The sequence below is a fragment of the Vigna unguiculata genome, chromosome 5, assembly GCF_037176805.1.
Source record: "Vigna unguiculata cultivar grain cowpea cultivar isolate G323 ecotype 2 chromosome 5, ASM3717680v1, whole genome shotgun sequence".
NCBI lineage: Eukaryota > Viridiplantae > Streptophyta > Magnoliopsida > Fabales > Fabaceae > Vigna > Vigna unguiculata.
The window spans coordinates 690,162-704,595 of NC_140796.1; the positions used below are offsets into that span (position 1 = coordinate 690,162).

Genomic DNA, 14,434 nt, shown 5'->3' on the forward strand with positions numbered 1-14,434 from the left:
AGAGTTTATGATATGAAATTCCCTTCATTGCTTTTAACAAATTTCAATCAAAATCTTCAAGTCACTTAATGATTATTCAGTAAGAGTTAAACAGTTTATGAAAGCTCCATTTTTTGTAGTGCTGATAAACAGGATTTAGTCTATTTATTCAGTAAGAGATGATTAATAACAGTCTAACAAGGGAAACATGCTGCATATTTTAATATATTCCAAAGCACAGTAGGGAAAATCCTTCCCAATAAACACAGGAATATTAAAAACTATTATTCTCTCTATAACAGTGTCATGGTGATGGATAATTGGATACTCTCACAAATAATAAAAGCTTTACACTTACATGATAATAATGTAAGTAACTTCCTCCAAAAACCAATTAAAAATAAAAAATTCAAACTGAAACTTACAAAAAGAATGAACAGTGAAGATAACTATCACAAACCTACAAAAAAGAGAATTAAAAAAAAAAAATCAAAGGTTGAAGGAAACTCATTCATTGCACTCCAGTTTCCACACTCCTCAAATGTGCTGTCTGTACCCTATAACACTCTTTCTTGTCATCACTCTGCTACTCCTTCCTCCACCTCTACTCTCACCATTGATGGCATTAGCAGTAGCAGAGGACAAACTCTTGAGTTCATCAATGCTGGCATAGCTCTTCCTCGGCATGAGAACTCCACCACCCCTTTTCTTCTCACCTGCATTCGCTGACTTACTCCCTCTTGCACTCGACAAAACACCACACGCACTCTTCAAAGGAGGTGTCAACTCCATCAGAGTAGGTAACACGTTACCATTCACCGGCTTCCTATTCTCCTTCCTCAAAGCAGCAGAAAAGTCAGGAACAGACTGTGCCACAAGAGAGGAGGAGGACCCTTTTCTCCCAGAAACCCCACTACCTTGAAACTTCACCTGTTTCTTCCTCGGTGGGGTCAAAACCTTTGCTTCTACCTCCATTTCCACACCCTCTTCCTCTTCTTCATGCTCTTGCTGTCTCATGTTCTTCATGCGAAGCTTTCTTTCCCTCAGCTCAGCGTATGCTTGATATCTCGGTCCTCTCTCCAAGTCCATCATCAGAAAGCCTTGCATTTGCGCCGAGGTTAGACTGATGAGAGAGATGGTGTCAACGGTGGGGTTCGTGTGCTGTTGCAGAGAAACGTTGCAAGCCTCTGATATTGCCATGTTGTGTTCATTCGTTAAGAGGGTCATTTCCTTTTTTGTTGCTCTTATCGGAACTTTTCAGTGCTTTGTTCAGTAAAATATTTGAGTTCGCAACGGTCTAATAAATCTAAGTCCAACGTTCTAAATATGCTGGGTCCCACACGGTTGAAGAATCCCAGGTTCTCTTATTATCACTATTAATTGCTATTATAGACGTTTTTGTTGAGAAGAGGAAAAATATTTAGTATATTAAAAATATAAAAAATGGTTAAATATTTATTTACTATTGAGATAATTAGGAAATTTTAATTATTTAATAATTTAATAATTCTCTGTTTGCTAAATAACAGATTTTTTTGTGCTTTGAAAGTGTAACAACTAGGGTACCCCCACCCCATCAGTGTTCTGTACGGAAAGTGGATAAATCATCATACAACAAAAAGTTATAAAAAAAAGGTAGAGGGTGTGAAATCGAATTTACCGTTTCATGAATTATTAAAAAAAAAAAAAAATCAATGTTTGACTAATTTTGTCTGACAAAATTAATAATAATAACTGCTGCAAAAAATATTATCAGCAAAGAAATGAATGTGTCTCCAACAACTTCAGACAATTTCATCAATAATGACGGAAGTGTGTTAAAGGTATAATTTCTTAATATATATTCTTATTGACGCTCAGCTGTTAATTGAAATTAACTAAAAATATAATAAAATGATCATATGTTACTTAAATTTCTTAAATACAATCAATTAAAAACTGATGTTTTGATATGTGATGTAAAAGTGAAGTCATAAACTTAATTGAGGTACCAAGTTAGTAATGAAACAGGTGAATCATTAATTGGCCTTTTTATTGTGTGAATATAAGTTTAAATTTTACGTTTATATTCAAATGTTGAAATTGACAAGTGATATGGGTTTCAATTTCAACCCCCTTATATTAAAAATGTCTAACTTTTATGGCACCTATTTACTCAGTCATCTTTTCTTACACAACCCATTTACTAAAATAATCTACTTTTTCTTAAAGAAAAATTTTCACTATAATGTCTTTTCTCTTAAAATCTAAAATTATTGTCTTAATAGCAGTTTATAAATTAGGTAATAAACAGACTATTCTTTTATATTATATTTTGATCTAAAATATTTCCAGATTAACTATTCGAAATTATTTTTGAGATTTTAGATTATATTTTCTAATTACATAATCCAACTCATACTCTAAATATTTAGTTCAAAATTATATTTTAGGTTACATTATCCAAAATTATAACTCATATTATCGAATATAAAATTATTTCAAATTATATAAATAAAAAATACCATTTCAGATTACAGAACATTATGGAATAATAGAACAAACCACACCTTATCTGAGTATACTATGCAAACTAATTTAAACTCACTAAAATGCTTAATTAGATTTACCTTTACATTTATTTAAAACTTTATTTCATAGGGCCTAGTTCCGGAATCATCGGCACATGTACCATAGACAATGATGTTTGTTTTGGGTTCACCCTCTTGATCACTTACTATTTAGCATAACATTATTAGCTAGGTTTCCAAGGGTCAAAGGTTGCTTCCACATGCCCTACCATTTTCCATTTTCTTTGATTGGTCTATGCAACAACATCTTCCAGACTAGAATATGACCACTGACTGGTGTATGTGCTTTACAAAAAAATGCACTATTCATGACTCATGACAAGTTTCTGAGGTATAATTGCTATCTGCTAACATACACATCAATTTCATCTAAGCCAAAACTGGCTCATCCATTTGAGTGAAATTACACTTTATGGTACTTGTACTTTTGCCCTAAATTGAATCTATTGACATGCTGGTCAAAGCCTCTAAGCACAACTGTTCTTACAGCTACAACTCCTTGCTCCAATGAAGCATCAATCTGTCATTTGGAAAAGGAAAATCCTAATCAAATTTCAATTTAGACAAAAAGAATTGCACATCATAACTTATAACACAGTATTTGACAGACTTATCAGTATAAAGTGCAGTGCAATGCAATTATAACAGAACTGATTGATCTTCTGCAATTAAGTTCCAGTCAAAATAAATTGCAAGACATAGTATTATGCAAATAGCATAAGCACACAAAAAGGTGTATGCTATTATAAAAGAACTAAACCAATTCAAACTTGGTATAAGACTAGACCAAACCTGCTTTCGTTCCACAGAACTGAATTTTTGTAGAAGAAATGCTCTCAAGTCCATAGTTCCAGGAGGATTTCCAATTCCTACAAACACAAATTTGAAATTCAGTACTGCTGGAACAACTGAAGCAACCTTGTGAAGGTGACTGAGACAAGGAACTAACCTACTGCAAGTCGAGGAAAAGCACTGCAACCATCCAAATGGCCCATCACATTTTTCAATCTGTAGCAATGTAAAACCAGCTATAGAATTTAATATTTCCCATTACAGTAAAAATATACCAGTTCGCAAATTCATTTCTTTAAAACAAAATCGGTTTGTATTAGGATGATTTTCTTGGTGTGTTATCTATAAGTCATATGAGATACTTTACAACAGATCTTCACCATCAAACTGTATTGAAGTAAAAGTCTTATAAGAAAATTAAACAGCTACAATCCTATGTTTACAGAGATAGGATTCAAATCATTATTTTACTTCAAAGAAAACAGAGAATTAATGTTAGAACATAATAAGTGTCAATCAAGTTAAAATTCAAACAAAAGAATTCTACTCTAGAGTTTAAACCAAATGTGATAAAGCTGTGTTCACAAACCACCTCCTCAATAAGAAATTTCATTTTCTATCCAAGTGCCACGATTACTGAACCGACTGTAACCTTAAATTTTGATATTTCAATTTCTATCTTATGTCAAGAAGTTTAGAAAAGGCCTGTTCACCGTCTCTCTATTCATACAGAATATTTGCTAAACACATGATTCCAATTTCTGAAATCATGTTTTGTTCTGATATATAAAAAGTATTAAAATGAATTCAACAAGCATTACCCATTGTGATGTCCATGTCCACCTTTTGGCTGAAGCCTTAAAACACCATTTGGCAGGCTTGTTTCATCATAAACCTACATAAAATTTCCCGAAAACTTAGGCTAAATGAAAATTGCAAAACACATGTAAATTGTCGTTAACTGCTATTAAACAGAAGGTAAGAAATACATACTAGTAGAATATGACGCAAGGGTACTTGATAATATGCAGCAAGTGGCCCAACCTTCAAGAATATTAGAAATAAGATAAAATTAGGTACAAATTATGATGAAAACTAAAGTATGTGTATGCTTTATAAAAAATCTATCAAATATTTACGGTGAAAACTGACCGATTCCCCACTAAAATTCATGTATGTCTGGGGCTTTGCCAACAAAATTGGTACTTCTCCGATGGAACCTGTACAGATCACGGAAGAAAATGTAAGTCAGTGTTAGAATTTCCATGTAATTCAAAACTAGGAGGGAATGAACAAAATAAAATCAATGCTTAGGGGATGATGCACCTATTCCAATCAAGGCCTTTGACTGTATTGTGTTCATCTTAATCCCTTCTGCTTGAGAAAGGCTATCAATTATTTCAAATCCAACCTAATAGAGGGCAAACCATAAGATTCACTACAAATAGCAGTGTATTCAATTTCAAGCAATTTCACAAAGAACTGAATAATTACATTGTGCCTAGTGCCATGGTATTTGTTTCCAGGATTACCCAAGCCAACAATGAGCCAAGGAGTATATTCCACTTTAGCTCCATTACTTGTCTGTGATACCGAACAGCGAACAGAATGTCTTGTTTTAACAGAAGGTGTTTTCAAATAACGAGGATGACGAATGTTCCTGGGATAGCTTAAACAAAGGCCTGGGGCAGATGCTGCATGCAACATTGATCTGTCCAAAGATGAAAAGGATATGTAAGTGAGTATGAAAAAAAAACATCTCATTATATAATTGACCATAACAACTAAGGTGTCAGCAAACCCAATTTTCAGTAAAGTCACTTACAACCTCAACATTACACACTTTTGTTTGGACCAATGTTGTCAAACTCGTGTAACTCATAAGAGATATGCATACACCAAACACTATATTTATAGATATCAACGTAAATTAAAGATAAATCACAAATACTAAGATTGAATACATAACACCACTTCTTTCACAAGTCATTAAATAACTCGATAACTAATAAATTCATAATTGCTAAATACAAATCATGAACATAACAGAACACTCCAAATCTGAATGAAGAACAGAAGGAAAACCCCAACAGTTGGTATCACTCTCCGCGAAGAAAACCTATCATACAAAGGGATTCTTCCATAAAACGCTTTCATAAGGTTTTCAAACAAATCTAAAGTTTTAGACTGTACTATAACTAAAAGGAGATTACAAAATCATCATCACAAAATTAGGTGTAAAGGGTGACCCATTAAGAAAAAAATTGTTCAAAACAAACTACTGTATTCGCAATAAGTGTCCCAATAAGTAGTAAGAAAACCAAAAGCAATGAGCGAAACGGAAGAACAGACTTAGATGAAAAAAGAGGAGAAACTAAGGGAAATGAGAAGATAGTGTAAAGATATGTATGGGAAAATGAACAGAGACAGTGCTTACCGGATAGATAGTGTAGCAGTTGCAACTGCAATTGCAAACGAAACAAAATCAGAAAACAAAACACGAAAAATAGTTAGCGAATATCTTATGTTGTTCTTCACCCTTTCCCTTTCATCTAATCCTACGCTCTGTGATAAACCCTCCTTCCCAGCAGTTGGATTTAGTTCTCAATATCAAGTCCCAATTAAAGCCTCTCTTTTATATTAACCAAAACTACAACTCAACTCAACGTACTGAAAATTATTTCTAGCATAATATAATTCCTAAATTGATAATTAAGCAATTGCATAATTACCTAATTTGATGATCGCTAATAGAATTGATGTTCTAGAGGTACGTACTGTGTTTTATATAAATATTACGAACGATCATATTTTTTACTATTAAATTTTGATAACTTAATAATTTTATCTTATAACATGATATGTTATTTTTTTAATGACTTTGAAATATTGAGAACGAGAAAATTGAAAAATTACTTAAAATATATTACTTAAAAATCATAAAAGATAAATTCGAATATTAATTAAAAAAAATAACACAAATTTGTACATGTAAAATATCAGCCAAATATAACATTAATAATTATTATGTTTTACGGTTTTGATTATTATAATGCCATTTCTTATTATTGTGTTACTATTTATATACTATTATGTGTAATTATTTGCCATGACAAGTCCAAACAAAAAGAAAAAACACAAGAATAACTAAAAAATTGATTGAATCTAAAAAAATTTACATAACTTGACCGACGTGATTTAATCCAATTAATCAAATTTATATTGGTCTATAAATGGTTCAATTTACAAAGAAATTATTAAAAAAAATGGTTGTTTTGAGTTTGAATGTTATTCTAGGTAATTAACATTTGCCAAGAAGAAGAACAACTCCCTCTATATATATATACATAGATAGATATATCTTTAGTAAGAAACTTTAGTAAAATAAACTTTTGGTAAATGTAAAAAGTAATAGTATATATAAGTTTTACCATAACTAAAACCAATTTGGACTCATTTTAATTCGAATATTTAACAGGGTGTGATATGTAATATATAATTGCACATGCATCTTCTATTCAGCAACGACAGCACAGAAGACAATTATGGAGAAAACCCCCCAATTATGCTGCATTTACTTTCTGGAATAGATTGTATCATCAAAGTCAATGCATGTTTTAGAAAGATAATCGACGCTTAATAGAATCTCGTCAAAGAGGGGGTGCTATATTTCAGTGCCTCTGTCATATACATGTGCTAACAAAACAACCACACAAACCACGTTTTCTTTGAATGTAAAAATTTCAACATCATGCATAAATCTAACAAAAATCTATCCGTAGGATCTAATCTGATATAGTTTTTTTTTTTTTTTTGTGTGTGGAGGTTGAAATTGTAACCTTCGGACTATGATGTTTTTTGGGGTTATATTGAATGTAAGACTGATCAAGTGGTCCATTTTGTATATAAATAATATCCTAAATGTGAATGACCCGTGACATGTATTTGTTCGAAACGGATCTCGATTTAGAAGTTTATCAGATCGGCATGAAAAATGTATAAAAATATCTCCCAACGACTCTAAATACTTATATAAAATTTACATTGGCATTAAACTCAGAATACAAGGCTGTTCACACATGGTGCTAAATTGAATGAAAAATTAATCTACCTCACAAAATAACTCATAGGCTAAGATGCAAATCCAAACCACCACCACCGTTGAAACTGTGGCTGTTGAAGCCACCGATCTCCGGCGGAGGATTGCGGTTGCGGTGGCCAAGGCCACCAGTGATGGAGGCACCGGCTGTGGCATAGACTCGTCTTCCTGGAGTCACAAAAGCCACTCCCGAGTCATACGCACCACCACCTGACCATGCATGTGGTGTGCATAGCCACGATAACGGTGGCTGAGACTGTGGTGAGAAGGTTGATATGATGGTGTTGTGAACGTGGGAAGCCACAAACCCGTGAGCAGCTTGCATTTGAGCACGCTTCAAGAGCTGTCTCTCTTTCTTGTGCGCGTTTTGGTGCCCTCCAAGTGCTTGTGAGTTTGCGAATTCTCTGAAGCAGTACTGACACTCGTATTTTCTTGCGATGAAAGGCTCAGAATCGGAACCTGCTTCATGATCATGAGTTTGATCTTCTGGGGACTTGTTAATGTTGATGCCAAAGAGCTTTAGGGGTGGGGTATTAGTGGTGGATTTTGCATGGTATTCAACTTCAGCCATGATGAGTTATGAGAGGGAAATTAAGATATCTCTGTTGGAAAGAAAAGTGATTAAGAAGATGATGCAGAAAAGATGCACCAAAATATGTGGTTAAGCACTAACTGTGGGCATGGATGTGTGTGTGAACTACAAAGTATGAGAGGCTTTTATAAAAGGGTTCAAGTGCATGCTTGGAAACAAGAAAGCATAATAAACCTTTGTTGGAATAAAAAAATGGACAAGTGAGACTTTGCTGTGAAAGTTTCAACAGATGAAACGAAAACCAAAGCACCTTTACGTATACGATTTTTAGTATTTTATGTTTGTGGAAGTAGCTATTATATTAGGGTTGGGTAATGGCCATAATATAGATAAGTTTACACAACACAAGTAATCCAATTCTATTTCTTTTATAATCGAGAAACTTGCAGTGTTTTGTATTTTTGGCTACGAAATTAACACTTTTGTAAAATTATCAAACCTCATCTGCATGATCAAGCGAGTAATGCATCTTGTTATAGTTTTTGATTCAATGGTAAGACTTGATGTAACATTTCTGTCCTTAATAATTCTCGTACAATTTAGTAATTTATGTAATAGAAAACTGATAGAGATGATAAATGATGTGGTAAAAAAACTACTTCCACAAATCAGTACATTAAAAAACCAGTTTATGTAAAACTACTTCCACTGATATATACATTATTGATAGTAGACACCTATTAGATAAAAAAAATGGCAATAAGTGAGGATGGTTTAGGCATATAAAACAAAAGGGTATCTAGGTTTTGGCTGTGAAGGCTAGATACGTTAGCAATCTAGCTCAAAGCATATATATATATATATATAATGACTCCACCATGTGTCAGAGGTTTTTTGGCATGGCTTGCAAACCAGGAAGGTGTATATGAACTGAGTATTAACAAGTTGACATCATTGGAGGCATAATTAAGATCTAAAGTGATGCTTAATTTGTTGATCTTGTTTGATTAAAGTGTTAGTTTAATATTGCGATAAAATGATTAGTATCCAAAAAGGAAAAAAAGGGCCTTTTGGAAGGCGAAAAACATACAGCAATATTCGAGAAGAGGTTGATTGATTGGAAGTCAAAGATGGAGAGAGATTATTGAAATGAATGATCCAAGTGGATTGAGGTAAGGAAAATGGTAGGTATGTGAAGCATGTTTGCGTGATTGACGTTGAGTTAGTCATTAATTATTGGGACAAAATCTGCAAGAATCTTACTAACTTCCATCACTTGGGTTCAATGTATTATCATGATATCACCACTCCACATGTTTAATACATTTCAATTTCAATGCTTCACAACACACTCAAAACTCGTCCATGATGCACGTGATTACTATTACACCACACCCAAATTTTCTATAAATTAATTGCTAACCTTTGAATTTACTTTCATTCACATTTTCTTAACTTAACATCGGACTAGGGTTAGCTAAGCTTCTTTAAGGAATTAACTCAACAATTTTCTTGAAAAACTAAATACCATGTTCATTCTAACGTTTTCTTTTACCCAAATGATGTAGTGAATGAAATTCGGAAGTGAGGAAAAACTGATTTTTCTTTTTTTGTTGAGCGATGAAAAATTAATTAAAAATAATGGTTTTTTCAATTTTTTTTTTTTATCTTGAGAAGACATTCTATACATTGTTACTCAGACTCTACTCACTTTCATTGCCCTGCTTTAATAGTCAATAATGACAAGCACAGCAATCTATCATAGGGCAGAGACAATGATGCATTTAGCTAGAGATAAATGTTTAGGATGTTTTGCAGGGAGCTTACACTTTGTGGACTTTGTTCAAACACTTAAAGTGCAATCCCTTCATGATTCATTATGATCATTAGTTATATTTTTGTCATCCATCCAATTCTCTTGTTATATAATAAATTATATTCTATCTGTGCACTTTAAAGATGATTCAAATCTATAAAAATAAAAATATTTTTAAGACGAGATTTATATCTAATTATATATTATACATTATTTTTTGTTTAATAATATACACAGATAAATATAAATATATTGACGAGAATTTAAGTATGAGTTTAAATTTTATATTAAAAAAAAAAATTAAGTACTGAATAAAGATTATGATCCATAAACTTATCATGTCTTAAAGTTTTAAATAAAGAGTGGTGTCAATTAGATTAAATTTATGCTAGTATTGCTGGTGATACTGCAGAGGGTGCAAGGTGGAAAACAAATTATAAAAGTGGCTAACTAAAATTTCATGTGAAAGACGGTTAGGTGGAGAAAGTATATTATAGAAAAGCACATGGCAATGATGATTGTTTTGAATCACTTGATGCATGAAAACTGAAGTGAAAAGAATAGGAATAGGTCTCATCAGAAGAGAACAAAAATGGCCTTAATGATTCATTATACTATATTATATATTATTATCTTCTCCATTGTTTCTAATTTTCTGAAACTTAGTAATCATGAAAAGTTAACAGGTTCAGTGATGTTAATCAGAGGTATTTATAATTAATAGACAAACTTCACCTGCCGACTTGTTCTTAATCAAATCTACAAAGCTAACTATTAATTTATTTATTAATTCATTGAAGTTGATGGTGTTACTTTCTCAACACCATGCATTCATTTAGAGTAGTGATTTTTTTTGTGATCCTGAATATTAAAAATATATTGTATTAATATCTTAAATATTTTTTTAATATATTTTAAAATTTTAAAATTAATGATAATTAATGTATTATGAAGATATAGTAGAAAAATAACACAAAAAAATTTAGTGAAAAATCCAAATTTATTTATATACCTGAATTTACACAGTAAAAGTTTGAGGTTTAATTTGATGATAAGTAGAAAATTAATTAATAATGCAATCACTGTAGACCGATCTACAGTTGTAACCAATAATATATCATATTATATCACAAAGAGACAATGTCGTTGGTAAAGTAAATTCATTTCTTACTTATTTATATAATCTATCATGCTATAATCATGTAAACCCACCATGCTCATATTAATCATTTACTTTTATTAACAAAATTTAGAATATCGAGACAATATTAACGTTGGACAATTTTTATTTATTTTTTGTTAGCGTTCTAATCATGGAAGTTGGACAATTTAACAATGCTTAGGCTATATACTATAAATCGAATAATGAAAGAATGCTACACATATTACAAAACATTTATTATAAAATATAGGCTTAAATACTTTTTTGTCCTCATTTTCGTAGTGTTTGTTGCGGATGGTCCTCATTCTGACAGAATGTTTAAAATGATCATCATTTTTACCGAATATTTAAAATGGTCCTCATTTTCGCAATTCGTGCTTTATTTGGTAATTTTCTGTGATGCCGTTTAAATCATTAATGGAGCATTGTATAGGTGACACGTAACACATCCTAATACAAATTGCGCCACATGTATATTTTGTCAAAATGAGAACCATTTGCAACAAACACTACCAAAATGAGGACCACAAAAGTATTTAAACCTAAAATATATTACCCATTTCTTTGTAGCGTTATATAAATTGTTAAAAATGTTTCATTTCTGTTAATTAATTTTAACTGTCATAATGAGTTGTGTTATTTTAAATTTAGTTATATTAACTTAATTAATAAACTAAGCTTAAATTTGAATATCTTCAATTTCTGTATATTACAATACAAAGTTAGAATTATACAGAATTTAATTATATGTTTGCATGAAATTTCCGAAAACTTGTTTACAGAATCGTAAATATAGGATATCTTGTGTTGATAATTTCTTCATATTTTAAGTAAGATTTTTCCTTCTTATAGTGCAACATATTTCAAGTTATCCTAACATAGGTCACAAAACCTTTGAAAAACATGACCTTAATTTATTTGTTTATTTAGAGGGGAAATTATATCTAACAATTTGCCTACTAATAATCAATTAACGAGAAGAATAACAGTGACAATATTTCAATAAATTGTTAGAATGGTATATTATAGTAATTTCAGTAATAATATCATAAACTTGACAATGTATAATCTTATTGTGTATTAAGCCTAACGAAGAAAAAATATATTATTTTCTGAAGAGGAAAGAAAGTGCATTTTTTTACGTAGGGAAGTGTATGATATTGGAGTTTGAATATGAAATTAACATAGATATATAAAAAGAAATTTGTAATATCTAAATGTAGACTGAAGTTATATTTTTATACAAAAAAATATATATATAAACAGATATATTAGTTTGATTATTCTTTCCATGGTCTAGTTGAACTAACTCAAGGTTGAAAATTAGAACATGCAACTTAAACTATAAAATATATAATGAATATTTTACATCGGTTATAGTAATAATAAAAATATCGAAAGTATGACTTAAACATTTCAGATCGGTTCTTTGTATTTGACTTTATGTAAAAAATTAGCGAGAAATTAAAAAAATTAGAACTATAATAAACACGTTAAATTAATTATCTTAGTATTAATATTAATCTTGGAAAAAGTTTCCATCTTAGTTCTTAGTATAATCATCGTAAAAAGTATGCTTATCCTAAGATAATTATCGTAAAATACACATCTTGATACCGCGAGAAAAAAATAAAATAATAATAATTAAGCTATAACAAAGCCGTAGCTTTAAAAAAAAGTATATATATATATATATATATATATATATATATATATATATATATAATCATTTCAAATTTTGTGTGTCTCAAATTTTGTTTTTTAAAAAATGGATAATTTGTTACGCTAATCCTATACCATTAAGCTCTAGAAGGTCAAAACTAATTAATTAAGATATATACATTGTTAAGCAAAATGTTGAAAAAGAGGGTTCATCTGAGTAGATTAATTAGGCACTTACTTTAGATAAGTGTGCAAGTTAAAATCCTCAGACTATATATATATATATATATATATATATATATATATATATATATATATATATATATATATAATATAAAATAGTAGCTTTAATTTTACTCAATCATAAATGAATGGTTTTGGAGATGTTGCATGCAAAAAAGAAAAAAAGAAAAAAGTAACGTGATCAAGTATCTTATTTTAATTTAATGGATAAGGAAAACCACATTCAATTTAAATAGAAAAAAATTAAAGAAATTTGGTGAAAAGCTTATCCTTAAAAGTAGAATATTTATGTTTGAAGTTATATTAGAAAATGGAAGGTAGGCACCAATGGGTTGGAAGAAAATACAATATTTGAAGTTGTGAGTGTAGCCATTTTCTTCTAGAACATGCAAAACTTGTTATAGTGGGTTAGATTTCAATTAGAAAAATAAGTAGAATTTAATTAATATGAAGCAAAATAAATTATAATTATTGAATTTTAATTAAAATAACACTGCTAATATTTTTAACAGTTTTCTTAGCTACTGCCAATAAATGTGACATTTTTTTCTTTCAGATTCAGTTAAATATTCCCATTATTCATGTAAAAGTTATTATTTTTTGTATAATCATTGTTATTAATATTTTTTAAAAATATAAACAATTTTACTCCTAAAATTATAGCCCTACGATGAAAAATATAAACACTTATTAAATGTTGTTAACATATTTTGAATCAAAATGGGTTTTGAAAGTTTATACATACTCTTTTTTTTTGCTATTATAACTATTATATATTTTTATGTCATGTTAAAAGTATATAATATGTATAATTGGTTTCAATTCGTTAAATTTCTAAGAAATTGCATGTCTTAATTTTTTCAAAATACAAAAAAGTCAAATGGCATTGTTTTGTATAGTAACTAAATAATGTTGTTTTCTATATTTTTACACGCCATCATCCTACTGGAAATTTAATAAATGAGTAAAACATTTAAACATTAAAATTTTGATGATAAAATTGTCTAAAAGAAAAGATAAATGTTAAAATAATAGTTGTGTGGTAACATATATAACTAAGTTAAACAAAATTAAAGAAAAAAAGATATGTCCATATTATTTTTATTTGGAACTACAATCCGTGACCCTTATAAAATAGTAAAATTTGTCGAAATAAATAATAAGATTATTAAAGTATTATAACCAGTAAAGACAAAAGTATCTGAAAGTACAAATAAGAAACCCGATTTAAATGAAAAATAATTTTGAATTGTACGAGGGTATAAGTGTGAGGGTAAATGAAAGAAATACAACAATTAAAATTTAAAATTGATTTTGGATGAAGTAAAAGTAACTCCATTTACTTAAATTCGAAAATTGGAATAATTGTAATTTAGTGTTTGTAAATTTTGCCACGTTTTTCTTGATCGTACATGGGCTAGGCCCTAGAGGCTAAAAGAGCCCAATTAGACTTCATAATCGAAATATAAATGGGCCTAAAATGCAATCCAAATGATGGAAGCGACAAAAAGAAAACACTACCATCTTCATTCTTCAGTTTCTCTGTAATCCTTCGAAACAATACGTTGAGATAATTAAT

At 30.1% G+C, this 14,434-nt stretch overlaps 3 protein-coding genes across 3 annotated transcripts; all 3 read right to left on the reverse strand.

Moving 5' to 3' along the window:
- Positions 1-253: 253 nt before the first annotated feature.
- LOC114184047 (uncharacterized) lies at positions 254-1,239 on the reverse strand. Its single transcript, XM_028071281.2, has one exon. It carries the CDS (start codon positions 1,204-1,206, stop codon positions 517-519), a length of 690 nt encoding a protein of 229 aa, XP_027927082.1. The 5' UTR covers positions 1,207-1,239; the 3' UTR covers positions 254-516.
- Positions 1,240-2,571: 1,332 nt separating this feature from the next.
- Positions 2,572-5,991, reverse strand: LOC114183494 (Peptidyl-tRNA hydrolase family protein). The gene is made up of 9 exons (XM_028070525.2): positions 5,779-5,991; positions 4,836-5,052; positions 4,668-4,752; positions 4,494-4,561; positions 4,335-4,385; positions 4,163-4,236; positions 3,499-3,557; positions 3,342-3,418; positions 2,572-3,069 (listed from the first exon to the last, which is right to left on the reverse strand). Exons 2-9 carry the CDS (start codon positions 5,046-5,048, stop codon positions 2,953-2,955), a joined length of 744 nt encoding a protein of 247 aa, XP_027926326.1. The 5' UTR covers positions 5,049-5,052; positions 5,779-5,991; the 3' UTR covers positions 2,572-2,952.
- A 1,375-nt stretch (positions 5,992-7,366) lies between these two features.
- Positions 7,367-8,371, reverse strand: ZFP6 (zinc finger protein 6). Its single transcript, XM_028071293.2, has one exon. It carries the CDS (start codon positions 8,009-8,011, stop codon positions 7,466-7,468), a length of 546 nt encoding a protein of 181 aa, XP_027927094.1. The 5' UTR covers positions 8,012-8,371; the 3' UTR covers positions 7,367-7,465.
- Between the last annotated feature and the right edge of the window lie 6,063 nt (positions 8,372-14,434).

What these genes read in the sequence shown, in the direction of transcription:
- LOC114184047 (XM_028071281.2), bottom strand. Translation starts at nt 1,206, where the DNA reads ATGACCCTCTTAACGAATGAACACAACATGGCAATATCAGAGGCTTGC.
- LOC114183494 (XM_028070525.2), bottom strand. Translation starts at nt 5,048, where the DNA reads ATGTTGCATGCAGCATCTGCCCCAGGCCTTTGTTTAAGCTATCCCAGG. An exon ending in TGAATTTTAGTGGGGAATCG is followed by an intron (nt 4,386 to 4,493) that starts GTCAGTTTTCAC and finishes ATATTCTTGAAG; the next exon opens with GTTGGGCCACTTGCTGCATA. An exon ending in CCTTGCGTCATATTCTACTA is followed by an intron (nt 4,237 to 4,334) that starts GTATGTATTTCT and finishes AATTTTATGTAG; the next exon opens with GTTTATGATGAAACAAGCCT.
- ZFP6 (XM_028071293.2), bottom strand. Translation starts at nt 8,011, where the DNA reads ATGGCTGAAGTTGAATACCATGCAAAATCCACCACTAATACCCCACCC.